The sequence below is a fragment of the Mandrillus leucophaeus genome, unplaced genomic scaffold (assembly GCF_000951045.1).
Source record: "Mandrillus leucophaeus isolate KB7577 unplaced genomic scaffold, Mleu.le_1.0 Scaffold293, whole genome shotgun sequence".
In the NCBI taxonomy this organism is placed as follows: Eukaryota; Metazoa; Chordata; class Mammalia; order Primates; family Cercopithecidae; genus Mandrillus; species Mandrillus leucophaeus.
In genome coordinates this window covers 2,777,393-2,799,508 of record NW_012103065.1, presented here as the reverse complement: position 1 = coordinate 2,799,508, position 22,116 = coordinate 2,777,393, and the positions used below count along the sequence as shown (strand labels likewise).

General features: G+C 33.3%; 1 protein-coding gene across 1 annotated transcript in view; it reads left to right on the top strand.

The window, feature by feature from the left end:
• Positions 1-22,116, top strand: part of HGF (hepatocyte growth factor (hepapoietin A; scatter factor)) — a 70,233-nt gene that overhangs the window by 35,161 nt on the left and 12,956 nt on the right. The window contains exons 9-12 of the mRNA XM_011986105.1: positions 5,675-5,849; positions 9,444-9,571; positions 14,868-14,970; positions 18,385-18,518. Coding sequence (XP_011841495.1) covers positions 5,675-5,849; positions 9,444-9,571; positions 14,868-14,970; positions 18,385-18,518 — 540 coding nt within the window. The remainder of the gene's footprint in view (positions 1-5,674; positions 5,850-9,443; positions 9,572-14,867; positions 14,971-18,384; positions 18,519-22,116) is intronic.

The window sequence follows — 22,116 nt, the reverse complement described above, 5'->3', positions numbered from 1 at the left end:
GGCCAGAATAGAGACTCATAGAAATAAAATCTTGTGCCCTGTGTCAGAAAAAAAACAGTGCTATCAATGCCCTTTCTCAAGGGAAAAGTCTTTTACTTGGAGGTCTCTTCCAAATCATTTTCTAAAGAATAAAGCTATATAGAATTGAAGACCTTTCATGAAAGTCTTGTCTCCTGAGCATTTTGTACGAGAAAAAGCTTGGATAAAGTCCAGGGAAAAGTTTGAGATGTGAATCCTGGCTTCACATAGAAAGCAAACGTGCAAACAATTTGAGGTTCATTATTCTGGAGGTCTTTACTGTTTTCCCATGCCAATTTTAAAACAAGAAGCTCTTTAAATTTACAATGAGCTTCATCCTCGTCTTAGTGGCCCACAGAGCATAAGTACTGTTGATGGGAGAGTGGCTTTATTACACACTGTTCTCAATCCCGAGGGACCTTCATAAAGTAAATTCTATTTCAGTTGCTCTTCAGTAGCTGGGAAGAAGCAGTGGGTTAGGTTGAACTACTCCAAGGGATAATTGGGTATTTGTCTACCAGACTATGAATCGACTTATTCTTGGCTATAGGGAAAAGAGAAGCAATAGCTTGTCTCCATTGGGAAATCTGGGATTTCTTTTGGTGGGGATGTTGGGGGCAGGTTGGGGGTGGTGGAAACTGTAGATGTAAGAATTTACTCATCATTCATATGAAGCTTATAGAGCCCTGGGGGTCGCTGTTTGTAATATACTATGCACTCTTCCTCTCTAGCTACCATTCAGACCTCCAACAGGGTCCTGTGGCCTCTCTGCAAGGCTTTGGCCAGCCCTTCACAGAGAAAACTAATCAGATTTTTTTTAAAATTGTTGATCTTGTTCTATTGGTCACTGTTGGGAGGCAAGATGGTTGTCCCAAGAATTAGACAACAATGAATACTCTTTGTCTCAAAAGTAATCTATTCAAATCTTAAAATTCACTTCCAAATTTTGTAGCAATCAGATCACATCAGAACCACACCAGCAAAGTGAAATTAATGTTCCAAGAGACACTCATTGTATTTGATCATATTCAAACAGGACAGTGAAAAATTTTGATAGCAAATGTTTTACTTAAAGCATTTCCAAACAGCAAATTTTGTGTCAATCATCAAAGAAAAGCATTCCTTTACTCATAGACCATTGACGATTACACAAATACCTTTGCTTCTGCTTCCAATGGGTAGCCACTACTGATACTCCTGGCAAAATGTTTCCTTTGTAGAAACTCTCAGAAGAGTTCCAGATATTTTTAGTGTTAACTTGGTAGACAGAATTGAAAATATATTTGTGTATGTGGGGCTGCTGTATTTTAAAATACCTGTTGCTTTGTCTAAACAATCAACTTCAGCTGATATTTGGGAATGTTTCTGTCTTTTCTGACATTTTAGTTTGGCCAATGGAGATTTTTCAGAACCCTCCCTTACTCAGGTCCCATGTTAAGTGTTAAGTACAAAGGAATGCCTTTCCCAACATTTAATAGCCCTTCCCAAATCAATTGTCATGAAATATTTGTTTTATTTTTACACCCGGTTTTGATATTTATACAGCAGGGCTGCAGGAGGAGTTTGTTTTACTGCCATTGAGGAATAATTAATTTTGTTTGAATAGTAAGTATGGGAGCAGCAAAGATCAAACATTTATATCACAGTTAAATGGTCTATGGACAAATCATTCATCATGGTCCTCATCAGATATTTATTAAACAGCTTCATGGAGACTCATAATAACTCTCATTTATTGATGAAAACTATTTAGTTACCTTGTCATACTAATATATCTTTATTTGCCTGTATTATTTATTCTATACATTGCACCAGAATTATGTAGTTTTTATTTATGGGGTGACTTCTAGCAGTTCAATGTCAAAGGGAATAAATACAATGCACTGATTTCAGAAGGTACTTTGGAGTTAAAGAAAAATACTAGCTAAATACTCTAGTTTGTGTTTAAAATAATGACAAATATTTCCAATGAATTAAAACACCAGAAAAATAAAACTATTAAGTTATTAGAGTTATACACATTTTAAAGTTATAGATATTTATTTTTTAAAAGATGAAAAATAATGTTATTATTTAGATTCTTTACATTTTAATAAAACCTAATGAAAAAGTTATATTTATTTGGTAAAATGTTATATTTATATTAATTACAGTAATTCTTTGTATTCTATAATTTTAAAAATTCTAAAAGGTTTTATTTTTCCATGTCCAAATTAAAATGTATTAAACTGTTTAAATTATTTAATCCAAAGCCAGCATTTTGGTTTTTATTTAATGATTTAACATACTTTTTAAAAAATGAATATTCAGTGACTCTTGAAGTTTATAATAAACGCTTTAAAATATGCTAATGAAAGTTTAGAAAAAAACCTATTCAACATGATAGTTCAAATGATGAGATTTATATCATTGCTATTTTTAAAAGTGAAATATTCTTTTATTAAATCTGGTTGGAAACTTCCAGTTGAAGTAGAGAATTGGCACTAACAATACATGTCTGAATTGACATTGAAATTTTAGTGGATAAATCAGCAGTGAACTATTTTCCTGAATATTTTTAAGCAAGTAGCCTTTTCTTTGCCTTGGGATTTTGGTAATATAGATCTCTCATTTCACAGAGGTTCTTAAAATTTCAAAATTTGCTCTCAAATTAGGAATATGTTTATCCTTTATCAGTATTTACCTTTTATCGTTCCTCTTAATATTATCTGATTATCACGTAATTGCTTATAGTTGCTCATTGCACCTTCCAAGTATTGATTTTTTTAATGAATTGTGATAACCTATGTCTACCTTACTATCTCCCTTTTTATAAGGTATATTTCCACTTGTTTCTGACTTTAAGGCTCTAAATATTGCTTCAGATTATAACTATCATGTGTCATTTCTGTAAGAGTGTAACTTTAAAGTATTATTGTTGGAAAAATTACTTTGAAATTCGAATCACCCTTGACTAATAACATGCTGTAGAAATAATTGATATTTAATCTTATATTGACAACATAGACAGACAGTTTTACTCTCTCACCCCCACCCAGGCATATCCTTACAGTAGGAAGTTACCTTCACATAGTAGAGGAAACAGCCTTTTGAAGCTGCTTCCATATTTAGAAATTTCAACAAATAATGTTCAAATCCTTAATCATGTCTAAATATTACATTCCTTTTATTTATTGTCTTGATTGGTATCTGGCAAATCATACTTGTGTCCAAGGAGTGGTGTGTTAATTTTTCTTGGACTGAGCCTTGAACTAGTTTCTCAGTGAGATGCAATGGATGGGTCCATATCCAGCCAAAGATGGCACTGATTGACACCTGGACTCATCAAGACTTATCTGTGAGTTATATGCGCAGTATAAGAGTAGTGCTTGAGAAGAATGGCTCAGTAGTAAACAATCAAAACAAATCACACACAATTGAGTAGGAAAGTAAAAGAGTTGAGGTACCAGAGGCAGACAATGAAGTCGAAGAGATTAGTGGAAGTGTGTTTACACTGGCTGTTCTAACTCTGAACTCCCTTCTATTGTCAGGACTTAGTTTTGACTGAGGTCACAAGTTTGCTGCCCAAGAGCTTGTGCCCCAAAACTTTTCTTTTAGCGTGTTAAGCTAATGAATTGATAGATGCCCAAGGACATTTATTTTTGTCTCCTTTCCCATCAGTTTTATAACTAGATATGAAATATGGCAGTACAAACTTGACCTTTTACCTGTTTTAGAGTTATCATCTATTAAAACTTTCCCCCACACATTCAGTCTCCTCATATCATTTAACAGTTAATTCACATAGTCAGAAATAGAGTAACTTAATGGCATTTATATTGATGAAATATAGTTCCTTAGGACCTATGAAATCCATCTTATTTTGTATTTCACCAAAGACCTTTGGATAGTATTGAAATTATAAAAGACTTGCATAATCAGCATCAACTTTTTCTATACAAGCCATTTCCCCAAGTTCAGTAATTTGTGTTCTTCCTAAAATCAATATATATCATCAATATCAATATAGATGAATTCTCTAGGCTATCAGCTCTCCATTACCACTTTATGGGTCAATTGCTGAACGCTTTTCATCTTCATTTGAATTTCTTTTTAAGTTTGGGTATTTCTGAGTCATATTTCTATTCTCTAAAGCAGATATACAAAACATTGAGACACTTTTTAAATGGGTTGCAATAAAGTTATTTAAAAGGAATTTAATGGAAATTTGCATAGTACAACTTATTTCAGTAATTAGGATAGTCATTAAGGTAATGCTTTCCCTTTTCTCACAAAGCTTCATAGAATAACTCTAAACATAGGCTATTGTTTAGTTTGCCTAAGGTTAGCTCATAGAATGCAATGAAATAAAGCATTCAGCTAACTACATAAGTTAGCAATGGTTTGTGTGAGAGAAATGTTTAGATGAAATTTAAGAGCTATTAAAAATATTTACACTATTAACTATAGAAAACTTTCATAGGCATTCTTAGTCACTGAAAGCATGTCTAATTCTGGCCTGTACTTTGTACAGTGGTACATCCAATTCCAAAATGGATACATCAATGAAATTTACTCAGATCTTAAACTGTCCTAGAGGCTGTTGACTTGAGTTTCATTCGGAGGCATCTTGAATGGCCATTTAGATTGTAAAGGTAGCTGGGAAGTTTTATCAAACCATAAACATTTCCATGTATGTTTTAAGAAATATGAATTTTAGTTGCTCTGGAATGTTTTGAGTTATATTTTGATTGACTAAACATTACACACAGAGAGAGACCAAATTGTGGTAAAAATTGAAATTTATACCTTTTTTGCTTAGTGACTGAGGATTTCATAATCTTCATGAAGTGTAGTAAGCATTGAAGTTGGACTGGGAAAAAAGCAGGAGATAGATCTTCCTAGGAATAACTGATTTTTTTCTTTATTATAAACAAGTTGATTAAAAATATATTTAACTTGTCAGCTTAGAAACTTAGAATTTATTTATTTATTTAATTCATTTTTTGAGACAGACTTTCACTCTTCTTGCCCAGGCTGGAGTGCAATGGCACAATCTTGGCTCACTGCAACTTCTGCTTCCCGAGTTCAAGTCATTTTCCTGGCTCAGCCTCCCAAGTAGCTGGAATTACAGGCACCTGCCACCACTCCTGGCTTTTTTTTTTTTTTTTTTTCAGTAGAGACGGGGTTTCACCATGTTGGCCAGGCTGGTCTTAAACTCCTGACCTCAGGTGATCCACCCACCTCAGCTTCCCAAAATGCTGGGATTACAGGCATAAGCCACCATACCCGGCCAGAATGTATGTATTATATTGGAGGAAAATTGTGGTTAATTTCATTACCACTTAGTATGTACTTATAAGCAAGCTGATTTTAGAAATAATTGTATAGTCATTTCAGAAACACTATATATTCAGCATATGTAAGTTATACATGTGGAAGTAAAATGCATTTAAGTAACTGTTCAAGAAAAAACTAATTTAGGATCTAAATGAAGGAAAATTGGAGTGAAGTTAGTAATAATGTTAAGTTAAATTTCTTATTCCACTCAATTGTTATAAAAACTTATAAGTAACAGGAAAAAAAATCTGCTAATAAAAATGCCAATGAACTCTAAGAGGCAGATGGCATCTTCAAAGATTTTATGTAAGTTTTTTTGTTATTGTTTTTCCAATAGCTGACAATACTGTAAATGATACTGATGTTCCTATGGAAACAACTGAATGCATCCAAGGTCAAGGAGAAGGCTACAGGGGCACTGCCAATACCATTTGGAATGGAATTCCATGTCAGCGTTGGGATTCTCAGTATCCTCACAGGCATGACATGACTCCTGAAAATTTCAAGTGCAAGTGAGTAAAGTAGGCAAATGTTATACATTTCAGTAGGCCCTGGGGAAAATGAGGTAGAGTGGTTACTTTTTACTAATTTTGTGTTAGTGATCAAACTTTATTGTGCCCAGTGATAATCAGGAGTTAAAAGGCAGATTATTCCTCTACTCAGAGATTTTGATTCTTTCGATCTGGGATTTGGTCCTCAAATATGCATTTCATAAAGCACTCTAGGTGGTTCAGATCCAGAGGGTAGATTCACTATGCTTTGGGAAATACATCCCTAGGTGGATTTCTGATCACAACTTTGCTCTTGTGGGTCTGTTTAATAAATCAATTAATAGTAATGATAGCCAGGCATGTTTCAAAATACTGCCTTCTTAAATTTTCGTGTTAGCTTTGGGAGGATTACACATTTTTCCTTTTGAAAGAATGGAAAGAAAAGGCCTACCACTGAAGAGTTATTAGCCTTAAAGATCTGTGAATAAAATAATTTTTCAAAGCTTAAATGAATGTGCTCAATTGTTTCTGGATTTGCTTTGAAAAGTGAGGAAGCAAAACAATTGTGTAGATGACTTAAGCCAAAGAAACTGCCCTTGAGCATCAATTACATAGTTGTTTTGTGCATTCTCTATGGGTACTTTTCACACCACTTGGCTTTTGTAGAAAGGCACAAACACAATGCCATGTGTTTTCAAATTGTCCACCTTGTTATGAGGAACATAAAGTGATTGCTTTTTGAATTAATAACACACATCATTTGTAGTGGCTTTCCTGAAATAGCACCTATAAATAACATATATTGGCTTTATGTAATAGGCTTTTAATAAGACAGGCTAACATTTCTGAATGAGGAGCTGTGAGCACCAGTTGGCCTATCCACCATAGAAGAGGGGAGATTTGTGTTGTATGTGTGTGTGTGTGCATGCACAAGCTTTAGCTAGTTCCATAACTTGTTTAAATAGTAAATATTAATCTAAGATTGTTTTCCCGTTAATTTACAATAACAAAATTGATAGTTGTCATTCTGGGTTTATTTCCCTAATTTCCATCACAGCAATTCACTCTCTATTCCTGACCTATGAGTTTCACACCTGAGAAATACATATCAAAGTAGAAAAAACCAAAGAAACACAGAGAATATTAGTTATAAGGGACAAAGGAGATAGTGTCACTGCCATTCACATTTTTGTTAACTTCTAATGACTCATAATACCCAATAAGAAATTGTGTATATGAAGATACCTAGTGAAATTCATCTGTAAGAAAAACAGAATGGTTATAAACATTTACTTCACAGACTTCACAAGTGAAACTTAAGTATCAAAAGTTACCTGTTATATTTTGGCAGAATTTAAGTCATCATTTCCTAATTTTGTTATTTGGTTTAAATAACCAAACATAAATATTATGAAACAAAGCTTGTGCTGTGTTACAAAACTGATATAATCTGACTCAACATTTTTCTCAGGACATTGACTTACCATTTACTCTTTGTGATCCAGTAGTGAGGGGTGTACTGGTCAGGCGTCTCTATTAAATATTAAACATGGAATATTACTTGCCCTGGTACTGAGACCTTACAAATGGCAATCTTTGGAACACTGTAACTGAACAATACTGCCTCCGATGAATCTACACAAATCATAAAATCAATTCCCTTTAGTAATTATAAACCATCCTTTCTTCAAGTGAAAAATAAGGACTTAGTAAAAATATCTCGGCAAATCTTGACTTTCATTCTTGCTTCATCTAGATTGACTGAGGTGCTTCTAATACAGATGTTAAAGTCAGTCCACACTAAGACTTTGATAGCCCTCGATTTTCACTTAATTAGCTTGTCTAAATGAGCAATCCAGAACTTTGGGAGGATGAGACAGGAAGATGGCTTAAGGTCAGGAGTTCAAGACCAGCCTGGGCAACAAAGGGTGACTCCATCTCTACCAAATACTAGAAAATAAAGCCAAAGTGTATGCAAAGTTTATGTAAAATTTAACACACGTATTTTATACTGACATAGATTTTTAAAAGTATACGTAACTATAAATTGCTTGTCTTACCTATTCTAGTTAATAATTGTATAGGAAGGCTAAAGGTTTGAATATGGGTTATGAACACTTAGCTATACCATGGCTTTAACCACTGGTGGCTGATGTTCTCATATCCTTAAATAATAGTTTGTGTCAGGACTGACTTTGATTAGATAACACTATTACTTGTTGACTTTCTAACGCAACACAAGCTTCTTCCTTAAAACTTTCTCAGTTTTGGCCGGGCGTGGTGGCTCATGCCTCTAATCCCAGCACTTTGGGAGGCAGAGGTAGGCAGATCATGCGGTCAGGAGATCGAGACCATCCTGATTAACATGGTGAAACCCCGTCTCTGCTTAAAAAAAAAAAAAAAAAAAAAAAAAAAGCCAGACATGATGGCGGGCGGGCGCCTGTAGTCCCAGCTACTCGGGAGGCTGAGGCAAGAGAATGGCGTGAACCCGGGGGGCGGAGCTTGCAGTGAGCTGAGATTGCACCATTGCACTCCAGCCTGGGTGACAAAACGAGACTCCGTCTCAAAAAAAAAAAAAAAAAAAAAAAAAAAAAAAGAAAAAATTCTCAGTTTCGAATGGTCCATTTGGATATTAATATAATTGTATAATAGTACTTCTAATTGGAGCTAAGTGATACAAACACTGTGGTTTCCAAAAGATTGAATATTAATTATTAACAAGGAATCTATGAAATAAAAGCACATACTTGTTTAAAATTAGACAGCATATTTAATACATTTTGTTTATCATGAAATCCATATTTTATTTAATGTGAACCTTATTTATATTGATAGAAAACCATTAAAATTCTTTTACATACAGGGATTATTAGCATATATTTTTTTTCTTATTAGGAATTCTAAATTTCTAATTAAAATACTGGTAAAATGAAGAATATACATGTACTACATTGACAATTTGTTCTATAGTTCGTTTTTCTATAGTATAACTGGGCCTTAATTTTACAGAAATATGTATAAAGATTTTAGGTAGCCTCTCTAAATCCATAAAGAATTGCTTTGTAATTAAAGTAAATTGATGCAACAAATTAAATAAATCAAAGAAATGCAGAACTCAAGGAAAAAATAGCTATCATAATTTTCGTGGGACATATTTGAATAGATTGAACTTCCATTTTAAATGAGAGTAGTTAATGACTATTGATAATAACGTTTCTTCCACATGTTGTTTCTACACAATATATGGGTCATGAACATGTAATAAATAACAGGCCAATGTTTTGAAATGGTACCAATTGAGAGTCTAAATCTTGAGACTGAGTGAGAAGAATGCAGTGGTACCGTTTCTCTCTTTTACGAAGCGGTAATGTTTGGGTGAAAGTCTACACCTGTGGAAGGAAAAAAAATATTAACATATGACAGCATTTATTTCAGTAATTTGGGCAGTGTCAGTTATGTATACTGAATATTAAATTGTTATAGCTATTTTAAGTGCAAAAACTTAGAACTCTATTTATAAACATGATACATTCTAGAATTCTAGCAATGTAATAGCTCTGACTTCACCAGCGTAAGAACTCTGGTAATTTACATTAACATGCTTATTCTCAATAGGGACCTACGAGAAAATTACTGCCGAAATCCAGATGGGTCTGAATCACCCTGGTGTTTTACCACTGATCCAAACATCCGAGTTGGTTACTGCTCCCAAATTCCAAACTGTGATATGTCAAATGGACAAGGTAATAGCTGACATTCTGCAGGGTGGGCATGATTAAATTCAGGGGAAATGCCTAAAGGGAGGCCACATTTTACAGCATAAAATCTACTTCTTGCTGCACTGGTTTTGCTGGCTAGCAAACAAAATCACCAAGTTTGAAGTTGGGTTTTTCTTATATGTTTATTCACTCAACATTTATTTATTTAGCTGAGTGTATGCTACTGACAGCCACAGTTCTAAGCCTTGGAGATATACCGGTAAACAAAACTAAGTTATCTGATCACCTGGAGCTAATATCCAACTGATAGAAAATAAGCAAAATAAAAATGAGAATGGGAATATTACAGCAGTTTGTCATAAGTAGTAGAGAGAAAAATGTCTCAGAGTTAGAAAAGAGGGCTGCTGCTCTTTTATATTTTAATGTTCAGGGAAGATCATACTTACTATGTTAACATATAAGAAGGAGCCAAGGGCAGTGAGGGAGCAGCATGTGCCATGCACATATATGTGTAAGAGTATTCTAGATAGAGAAAACTGCAAATGCAAATGGTGTGAGATGAGGGAGTTCTGGGAAAGTTAAGTAAATAACCACATCACTATAGCTAGTACAAAATAAGTAAGATGAAGAGTAGTAGGAGATGAGATTAGAGAGGCAATTGGGCTAAAATTGTATCAGCCTTTCAGGAATTGTAAACGTTTGTACTTTTGCTCTGAAAGAGAAAGGACTCTTAGGGCTCTGAAAGGAGAAGTTACACAACCAAACTTAAGTTTTAACTGGATCACTCTGGCTGCATTCTGGAAAATAGCTAGAATTCTTGACAAGGGTTAAAACAGGAGAACCAATGAAGTGGTTGTTTCAATAATTCAGACTACAGATGGGAGTGACTTGACCCTGGTTGTTAGCAGTGTAGCTGCTGGATAACCGTGGGGTTTGAGGGAAATCACCATTGCATTTGGAAACATAGATGCCATTGAAGATAACTGTCTCAGGGAGCGGTAGTAAAGTCAGATTGAAATAGATTTTTAAGTCAAAAAAATAATAGATGATGGTGAGGTTGCTGAGAAAAGGAAATGCTTATATCCTGCTGGTGGGAATGTAAATTAATTCAGCCACATGGAGATTTCTCAAAAAACTTAAAACACAACTACCATTCAACGCAGCAATCCCATCACTGGGTCTATACCCAAAGGAATATACATCGTTCTGCCATAAAGACACATGCATGTATATGCCTGCAAAATAATCTATGCACCCAACCCTGGTGACACACAATTTACATATAACAAACCTACCTTTGTACCCCTGAACCTAAAATAATTTTTTAAAAAGGTAGATTTTTCAAAGAAATAATTCATTAAATATTAATAATAATGTTGAGTCCTGGGAATTATTGATGTGTAGTAAATTGAGAGTTATCCTTTTTAAATGATCATATTCTATTTCACATAGACTTAATTGTGATGGTCATGATCACAGTTAGCCCTAAATCATCCTGGAAATCCCAAGCCAAATTTAAAGCTCCATCTCATAGACTTACTGCCCTCTGCATAGTTCTTCCATCCTTTAACTTTTTCCATAATGCCATTGTTCATGAGCAACTCTGAAAAGAGAGTTGTAGAGGGAAGAGGGGATGAGTCCCTTTTCAATCAGTTTCACTGTTCTTTTAAGGGTCAGTTGGAAATAAAGTTGAAGTCAATGATTAAGAGAAGTTTGGTATCAGCTGAGTCTTCTGTGTTCCTGTCTCATTTACCTGAACATTTGTTAATAATTTGTGAGTGATAAAGGACAACAATTATTTGATAAACTTTTGGTGTATATTAAGATATTTTTATATACATATACATCACTTAAAAAGGATCAGGTAATAGAATATGAAAATTTTGGATTCTGGAGAGTAAACATGTTATTGCTTATCAGATAATTCATTCATAGGGGAAAATATTAGTTTTATGGAATTTAAGTACCTTTCCTAAATTCTCAAATTGGCACATTGGGATTAAATCTGACTCTCTTTACATTGACCTTTTCATTCTTTCATCCTTTTTTCCTTTCATTCATTCTTTAACACCACATTATATTACTATTCTTTAACAATATATTGCACCATTGCACCTGATATATACAACAAACTGCTAGACTATGGGACAATTTAAAAATAAAGAAGCCATAGACTTTCTACTCAAGAAAAACACTGTTGTCTAAATCAACATTCAGCTGTGGAATTTTAACTGTCAGTTATGTTGTTGTTTGACACTGCTGAGCTAATAGTATGTGTTGTTTTATATATCTATAGAAAAATGTTTATATTTATATCTATTGAAAAATACCTAGATCTAAGTAGATAGATCTATCTAACGTTCTAAGTGGATGCTTAGATGTAGGCATTTTTCTAAAAACAGAAAATATAAGTGCTACATATAGTTAGATGAGTGGAAACATTTTTCAAATCTTGCAACATCTGAATTAATATATATATAAATATTCTTCCAACTGAATATTAAAAAACACTATTAAAGAAAAATGAAAACTGATTACAGAATTTCTTTAAAATGTTATAAAACACTACTTATTATAATACTATGTATTATACACTTAAGGCAGTAAACAATATAATTTATTTAAATATTTATATTGATATCATAGAATGTATTTACAGTTATTTCAGTCTTAAAATATATTCTAGTGAGAGTATATACAGTCAGATATACAATCAGAAAATTGTGTCCAAAAATCATCTGGATTTTTTTTCCTTCTCTGTATTAATGGTATACATATGACATATACATAGGCATATTTCTGTCTTTATTTCCATCTTTCTGGATATTATTTTTTGAATATTTAAAACCTTGATATTGGATAATAGTCAATACTATATTAAAGGGTAAATTCAGAGAACTGTCCTTTTCTCTTGCTTCCATGTCATTCCATTTCTACTTTCTACTCACCATTGCAAGTAGACAATTTCATTACTTTCTTGTTTATGGCTCTTGTGTATTTTCCATTCTTTACTTTTTTCGAATATATGTGTAGGTTTGTTACACAGGTAAACTTGTGTCATGGGGGTTTGCTGTACAGATAATTTCATCACCCAGGTACTAAGGCTAGTACTCATTAGTTATTTTTCCCGACATAAAATCTTAATGTTGATGTAAATTTGTAGATGACCTTTCATAGTCAAATGTACAGTTTTCATTCATATAAAAATTAAGAATCTTAAATATAAAAAGTCACTTTAAAAATTTTTGGTATTATTTTAAAACATAGAGTATTTTTAAAAATAGAATAATTCTTTTAAAATTCGGAATGCAATATATAGATATATAGGGAGAGATAAAATCTTTTAAATTTTATTTATTTATTTTGAGATAGAGTCTTGCTCTGTCACCCAGGCTGGATTGCAGTGGCATGATCTTGGCTCATTGCAACCTCCGCCTCTGGAATCTAAGCAATTCTCCTGCCTCAGCCTCCTGAGTAGCTAGGACTACAGGCGTGAGCACCACACCCAGCTAATTTTTTATATTTTTGGTAGAAATGGGGTTTCACCATGTTGGCCAGAACTCCTGACCTGAAGTGATCCACCTACCTCATCCTCCCAAAGTGCTGGGATTACAGGTGTAAGCTGCAGCGCCTGACCAACTTTACATTTTTTGAAGAACTTGATTTCTGACTGCATTTCTTTTGATTAAAAATATGAACAATATGGCCGGGCATGGTGGCTCATGCTTGTAATCCCAGCACTTTGGGAGTCCAAGGTGGGCGGATCACTTGAGGTCAGGAGTTTGAGACCAGTCTGGCCAAACATGGTGAAACCCCATCTCTACTAAAAATACAAAAAATCAGCCAGGTGTGGTGATGCATGCCTGTAATCCTAGCTACTCAGGAGGCTGAGGCAGGAGAACACAAATTGCTCAATTAAAAAAACGAGAAACAGAAAACCTCATGGAGCATAGTAAGAGACACAGGAGTCAGTTTAAAGTGGGTTCCATTGGCCAAATTTGGAACAATTTGAGCATCAAAATGAATAACAGGAATAGATTATATATCATATGAAATAAAAAGAAAATCCCCTGGTCCACATTTCATTTACTACTTCTACAGCTAGTGCTAGCACTTCTACTACTAATACCTAAATGAATGGGGTAAGGGAAAAGGAAAATTTTTTACTTACAGAAGAATGCTAACTAACAAATACAAAGAAATGTTAGAAATAGCAAAATAACCATTTTACCATCAGCATGACAAAAGTGTTTCATGCAAAATTCATTGATGTATGCCTAAGCTATTTTGTGAAAATTTGTTTGGCAATAGGATATTTATTCAGACTCAAAGACCCCAACTGATTTTTTGTTAAATACAAAGAGGAGTTTTTCTTTTGCACCACTTAACCAAGTGATCAAACACATCACCAGTGATGGAACAAAGTGACATCATGTGCCACAAGATGTTATGCTCTAAAAAGGACAAAGCATCACTGATGCAATATTCCTGTTAAGTATCTTTAACTTGGTTTTATTCATGAGAAAATAAATCAAACAAACTGAAGTTAAAGAGCATTTGTAAAACAGCTGACTTGGGTGATTCAGAATGTTAATGTCATAAAAGACAAAAATCAAAACATAAGGAATGTGACTAGTAGATGAATGCTTGTTATATTACTTTTCTATGGAATGAAATTTTTCAGAAGAAAATGTTGGGATATACATGTGTTATTCTAAAAATTCTTATTTCTTTGTTGTTCCAAGGGCCACTCATTTAAATTATTTTATTTTTAAATTATTTGTTACATTTGAATTTGCATAAATCCTTATTTTGATGAAGATATTGGACTTAAAATAAAGACATTTTAACCTGAGATATTTGAGTACTTTTGATTTGTACAGATTTCAAGTACTTTAATTTTTTTTTTTCTTTTTTTTTTGAGACGGAGTCCTGCTCTATCGCCCAGGCTGGAGTGCAGTGGTGCAATCTCAGCTCACTGCAAGCTCCGCCTCCTGGGTTCACACCATTCTCCTGCCTCAGCCTCCCAAGTAGCTGGGACTACAAGCGCCTGCCACCACGCCCAGCTAATTTTTTGTATTCTTTTAGTAGAGAGAGGGTTTCACCGTGTTAGCCAGGATGGTCTTGATCTCCTGACCTCGTGATCTGCCTGCCTTGGCCTCCCAAAGTGCTGGGATTATAGGCGTGAGCCACTGTGCCCGGCCCTTTCAAGTACTTTAATTTTTATGTTGATTTCATGATTCTGTATACTCGTAAAAAATGTTTTTGTTTTATCTGCCTTAATAGTCGTTAGATTTATTTCTGTATATTTTATGTCTAGATTGTTATCGTGGGAATGGCAAAAATTATATGGGCAACTTATCCCAAACAAGATCTGGACTAACATGTTCAATGTGGAACAAGAACATGGAAGACTTACACCGGTGTGTAAATTTCTTCCTTTCAAATATATAGAATGTAGTGATACCAACAAATTGTATACTTAAATATGTACATTGCTATTTCTTTCTATTCTTTTATATATCATGGTAAACTAATAAAAACATTAGATTGGTTTTGCTTTACAACTCATCATAACATTGTTTCTCTATGTAGCAAACTTTTAAATATACAATTCAAGTTAGTAGATATTTATTGAGCATTTAGTGTGTGTTCTGTACTGTAATTGCTATCATGGGGAACATCAACAAAAAGTGGATAATATTTTAGTTCCAACCTCTAAGGAGGATACAGTCACATTGACAAAATAATTACATAATTTAATAAGACAGTGTATAGTTAAGTGGCAAATCTTGTGTTTGAAATAGTGTATTTTATGGGATTATTGTTTTCATATTTAATAATTGATAGTAGTTTATGACAAATCAATGAATAATTACTCATATATAATTTAAATATCTAAAATACTAAACCTTAACTATTAAAAATGTGTAATGACAGGTTTCCTTATGAACTTTGATACATAAAATTTTCCAATAATTACAGGAACATATATGTAATTGAAAAAAATCTACAAATTTTAGAGAATTACAGATTTTTACCATAGATATACTCATAGACAGAGAAGGTAGCATCTATTCAGCCCTAGCAATAGTGCTAGTGTTTACAAAATTGTGAAAGCAGTATGACACATAATTGTGACCTAAAGCAGATTTTTCATAAACATCCCAGAGTATATGCACTAGAATAAAAGAAAAAACAAGTTACAGTCATTTGATCGAGTGCCTATAACATGGCTGCTTTACCTGAGTTATGCCATTTGACCACCACAATCCTATAGGAAAGATTCCTATGTGTGGATAGGAATTTAAGGGCTCAGAGAGATGGAGTGACTTTGCTTCAGTCTTTTAAGTTCCTTATTCTCTTCCAAAATGTATTCAATAGGGGATTATATTGTTTCAATTAATTTACTTCACACAAAAAGGATGGTTCTAAAATAATGCTGTCCAATATAAAGATAATGCAACTCACAAATGTAAGCGACATATGTTCTGTTAAATTCCTAGTAGCCACTTTTAAAGAGGTAAAAATAAACAGGCAAAGTTAATTTTAATATATTTTATTTAATTCAATATATCTACAGTTTTTCATTTCAATATGTATTTAATACAAAATAATTGAAAATATCTTTTACATTATACTCTCATGCTGCATATTCAGAATCTGGTGTCTGTTTACACTTACAGCACCTGTCAATTTGGACTGGATCAATTTCTCGCTAGCCATATGTGGCCAATGGCTACTATATCGACACTGTAGTTCTAGGACTTCAAAGAGCAGCAGAGTTCTGTCCTTATAGATCTCCCACTCTAGTGTGGGATGCAAGCAAACAGGAAATACCATATGAACACTATGAAAGATAGCATATTTTATGCTATGAGAATGCGAAGAAGTGCCTATTCGGACATAAGTGGTCAGGAAGGCTTCTTAAAGGAAGGGAAATTGACTGGGATGTACATGATGAGTAAGAATCGGGCGAGGGAAGTAGAGGAGGAAGAGGACATTAGACACAAGAAATCGTATGTGCAAAGGCCAAAGCATTAGGTTATTTGAATATAGGAAATAATTGCGGTTAGACTGAAAGAATGTAACTTGGTCAATGTCCACAAAGAAGGAATTCACAAAGTGAATTTTTTACATGTTTATTTTTACCTCTTTACAACACCATATAGAGAGTCTTGTAAGCTCAATTAAGAAATGTAAATTTTATCCTGAAGATTAAAAGGATTTATTAAATAATTTTAAATAATAATTGGCATGATTAAAATAAGTGCTAATTTCAGCACTGCTATTTTTTAAAGCATTTTTAGAAACATGCAGTGGTGGGTGGGGCAGATTGCTCTTACGGACTTGTGAGATATAATTGTTCTCATCTTCTTTCAAAAATGTTGCCTTCAGTGATTTTACATTAGAAGCTTGAAATTTTCATAGTAGAAATATTTACATGACAGAAATCAGCAACAGCTACAAATGAGGACTCCTCATCTTCATCCTTAACATACACATACCTCAAAGTACCAGTTGGTAAACTTTTACCAGCATGCCACTGAAAATATGGGATATATTTATTTAGAAATTATCAGTGGGTCCCTAATAATACTTAATTCATCTAGTTTAGGTTTGACTTTTGGAAACAATTTGTAGGAAATTGATCAAGGATTAAGTCACATGGTACCATTTTGGCTTAAGGACAAACTTTGTAAGTAGGAGATAGAGCATGGCGGTTTTGAGCACTGACTCTTAAAACAGCTGTGGGTTCAAACCCCAGCTCCAGTGTTTGCAAGCCATGTGACATTACACCAATTAGTTGTCCTCTCCAGATTTCAATTTCCACAAATGTAATATAGTATAACCTTAAAGACTGTCTCATAAGATTGGTCTAAGGTTATATCTATAAAGAACCTACAACACAATCTGGCATGTAATAAGTACTATATGTGTTTACTATTATTCTTGGTCCAGAAAAATGAACCTTGTTCTGGAAATATAGTCCAAGTTTCCATATTCAAGCTTTTTAAAGTTTTATTTAAAATTATACATTAATTATATTCAAGCATGGTAGCAATTAATAACTGGAAACAAATTCAGTAAGATGCATAGTTTTAATGACTTTTATGAGCAGTCAGAGTGACCACGTAGAATTGACTTCATTCATGTTATTGAGGTAAATGTAAATATTGATGTTACATGAATGAAAATGGCCGTATAAAATAATTTACAGTAAATTTACAATCTTTGCTTTTCTTTTGTAATAAATTGTTAAGATGTAAATTAGAAATAAAGTATTGCTCAGTTATCTGTCAGAAAATAATATTTTATAACCATATGACCCGTATAGTTTAGAATTTTAATTATTTAATTAACACATTATTAATTTCAATATATCTTGTACTCTGTCATAGTGGTATTGCTAGTGATGCTTCATATGTATCTAAAATGTAAAAAAATACTTGTATAATAGCTTGTATTTTTATGTACTTTATAGTTTTAATCTTTGCCATCTGCTTGCTTTAGACAATGTTTCTCTTATTTCTATGCACAGAAGTATTGTTACCATGCCACTGCGATTCTCAAATAGAGACAAAATCACAAAATCTAATATGCCAATTATGGAGCCCTCTTCCAGATTTCCAAGTTAGAGAGTCTGCTTCTAAAGTGTAGGAACAACAGCAGCAACAAAACAGACCTCAAACAAAATAGCTAAAATTCATCCCAAGTAGAAGGTTATACTGTATCTACAGTGAAAGTAATGTGCTGAGATTATATCTTTTTGTAATATTTTGTGTCTCTTGGATGGAATGAGCATCTTGTGATGTGCAAACCTGTTGTTTCCGCAGTCATATCTTCTGGGAACCAGATGCAAGTAAGCTGAATGAGAATTACTGCCGAAATCCAGATGATGATGCCCATGGACCCTGGTGCTACACAGGAAATCCACTCATTCCTTGGGATTATTGCCCTATTTCTCGTTGTAAGTACACTTAGGGATTGGTGTCTTGTGAAATATTTTAAATATACTACATTTCATCTAAAAGTTGCAAATAATATAGGTGGTCTGGCATTTATTCCCAAATGAGGAAGCTCTCCAGAGAGCAACACTCACAAATGCACACAACACACACGTAGACACACCACATGGTCTCTTTCTCTCTCTCCATCTCTCTTATAGATAAGAAGAAATTTAACATTTTAAAGGAGATTCTTTTCCCTCAGAAGATTTCCATTTGGATTCCAAAAGCATTAATTGCCACAGTTCTAATATGACTGGGCTAGAAATATCTCCCCAGTCCCCAACACCAGTACTCCCTGTTCGACTTCTGAATATAGCAGAGCTCTCAGCAAAGTTCCCAGCCCACTAAAAGAGCCATGAGCAGATCTGAACTAGTGGTACTTCTATTTCCTTCTCAGTTCTTTAACTTAAGACTAAAGAAGAGCCTGGAGTTTTCCACCCAGTTATCTGATTCCCAGATGGCTTTGTTAAAGGGATATTAGTGCATAAAGTAAAAGTTATATAAAAAACATGTAATACCTGTTTGACATAGTTCATATAAAATACATGTCTGGTATAATTCATGTTAAAAAGTCCCTAGATATCAATAAGAAAAAGATGTGAGAACTCAGGAGAAAAAAGTAGAAAATAAGTCTTCAAGAATATAGCTAAGAAATAAATGAAAAGACATTAAAATGTATTAATAGGAAAAAAAATTTTAAGACATGAGAAGTCACTTCTACCTGTCAGGTTAGCAAATAAAATGATTGTAAATATCCAGTATTAGTGAGGACCTGGGTAATCAGGTTGTCTCAATTCTGTGCTACTTAGAGTGTGAATTCAAAATCCTGCTTCGAAGTCAGTTTGATAAAATGTATCAAAAGCAGTAATAATGTTGACATAGTCAGGATTTTTGAGCCTCTGCACACCGACATTTTGGGCTAGATGCTGTTCTGTGCATTGTAGCATGTTTAGTAGTATTCCTGGACTCTATCCACTAGATGCCAGTAGCATGACACCTGCCCCAAGTTGTGACAATCAAAACTATCTCTAGACATTGCCAATGTTCCCTGGAGGGCAAAATCATTTCCACCGGTAACCAGTGATATAAAGTAATATGTATTGAGATGGTAGTGTGTCTTAAATATGTTATTGAGTGAAAAATCCTTTTTATAAAGCTGTGCCAGTAGAAAGAGACCATTTTACTATACTATGTATCTGTAACTCTATGTTTACAACAAACATCCTTTACCACAATGTTAAACCACATTCTCTTTAGAAAGGAAATACTTTTATAGTTTGATAAGAACTTTGTTTTAAGAATGTTTTTCTTGTGAGACCAGCCAGTAGTAGCAAGTTCCTTGAGAACAGCAGCAAAATTGTCTACTCTAAAAAGAGAGATTAAATTGAAGAAATAATATGTTGCTTTTAAAAAATGAAATACAAACACAAGTCTATGTTTTTCTAGAATTTCTGTCAAATTAAAGTGGTAAATTTCACCTTAAATGGAAATAACAGTTGTGTTTTATGAAATTCTAGCATTAAAGGCAAACTTTTAAAATACCATGTTAATCAAATCTACCTATAATTAAGACTTGGAGCTGCTCCGTCTATTTTTAATAGGTTGGGAAATTCTCTATAAGAATAAATAACTAAATATATTATATGCTTGCAAATAAATGGCATTTCTAATTTTATTTTCATATTATCAGCCATGATCATAGCCTTTCAAACTAATTTGTTTTCCTAATGTTCTTCACTTTTCCCATATTAAGGTTGACACAGCCCCAATGTTAATACTAAAAGAAACACACCTACCTTTTCAGAGAATGCCATACAAAAATAGTTACAAATTATTAAAAGATGATTATTTTTCTAAGTCCTAGTTTTATAGCACTATGTTTTTGTTCACTCTCTATGTTTAAGACTAATGGAGGCTCATAAAATAGACAATGGTGTAGGAAGAAGGAAAAAGGCAATTATCTGCCTTCTAAAACAGGTTATTTTGCTTCCTCTACAGATTTCCAGACTTTTTAAAGACCACAGCAGCTCTATCTAGCACACATGCATGGTTAACAGTGAAATGTCCTGTAGAATCTCAAGGCACTGTGATTTGGTTTATAATCACAAACCAAGGGAGCCAGGACTCTAATAATTTACAAGTTTTCAAAAAATTTTTTCAACTAATATTTTTAAACTAAAAGTAATGTGCTGTTGAAAGATTTGAGGGGGTTACTAGTATTTGATTAAATGCTATTCAGATAAATCATTTTATTTCAATGTATACCACACATTAATTTCAATAAAGATTTTTACACTGTCATTTTTCTAACTAATATTTATAGCCAGGATTTATTTACATTTTCTCCCTGGTGAAAGGGTAATAATATTTATCTTTAGAAGATTTGAGTTCTTATTATTTATATAACTGCAGAGACTGTATAAATCATTTTCACACTGTAAAATTCTCTTACAAAATATGTAAAGGTTTTTATTCTTTTTTCTAACATGCTTACAAAATAATATTTTACATATTTTTAAGTTTATCAAATATGCAAACATAAAAATGAAGAGATGCCTATATGATGAGTATACACAGACACAGTTGGTATACTATTTTAGAAAAACCTTAATTAACTACCAAGAGCGTAGTGGTTAAGAACTTCAGTCCACATTTCCTAAGAATGCCAGACCCATCACTTTTAAGTATCTTGGGCAAGTTACTAAACCCACTTAGAACTCATATTTGTATTTGCAATATTTTATAATAAAAGTACCTATTATATGGGGCTATTGTTAACAGTGTCTGTTGCATAGTAAACAGTCAAAGCCTTAACTTCCATCTCTGTTTTCATTTATTCATTCATTATTGTTAATTGAGCTGCTGTTGTATACAAAGCCATATTTAACAGACTACATTTATAAAAATACAAACGTTGCTTCTTAATTTCAAATAGTTCATAATATAGAAAGGAGACATTTATGTAAACAATTACAAAGCAATATAATCATGTAATATGTATGTATAGACAATATATAAAATGAGAATGTGAACATAGATTTCTGATGGAGAAATACATAATGTTTGTAAACTTTTGAAATTGAGTTAAAGCTTTAAGAAGAGTGGGAGAAAGTTTTCTTTATGTTTTCAGAAAAAGTCCATGTTTGGTTCTGAGGCCATACAAACACACACACACACACACACACACACACACACACACACCCCCCTACTCTTCCATAGGTAAAACTTTTATCATTGACATGTTTTCTCTCTTCAAATTTAAGTTGAACCAATAAAAAATAAGTATTGTATCACATATATTTTTTAGACATGAGTCTGAAAGTAGTGTGGTATAGATAGTGTAGTATAGATAGGGTGAAAGTAAAGGAAGAAAAGTGAGAATAGTATTTGGTAGTGAAATGGAAAAGGCCTAGAAAGTAGTTTTTCAAGTTTTAATCCAGGTATGCAACAGAAGAACCTAGGATGCTTGCTAAAAATTAAGAGTCCAGCTACCAACCCAGAATCCCCAGAAATTTAATTTTAAAAGGTATTTCAGTTTATGCTAAAGTGTGAGAAATA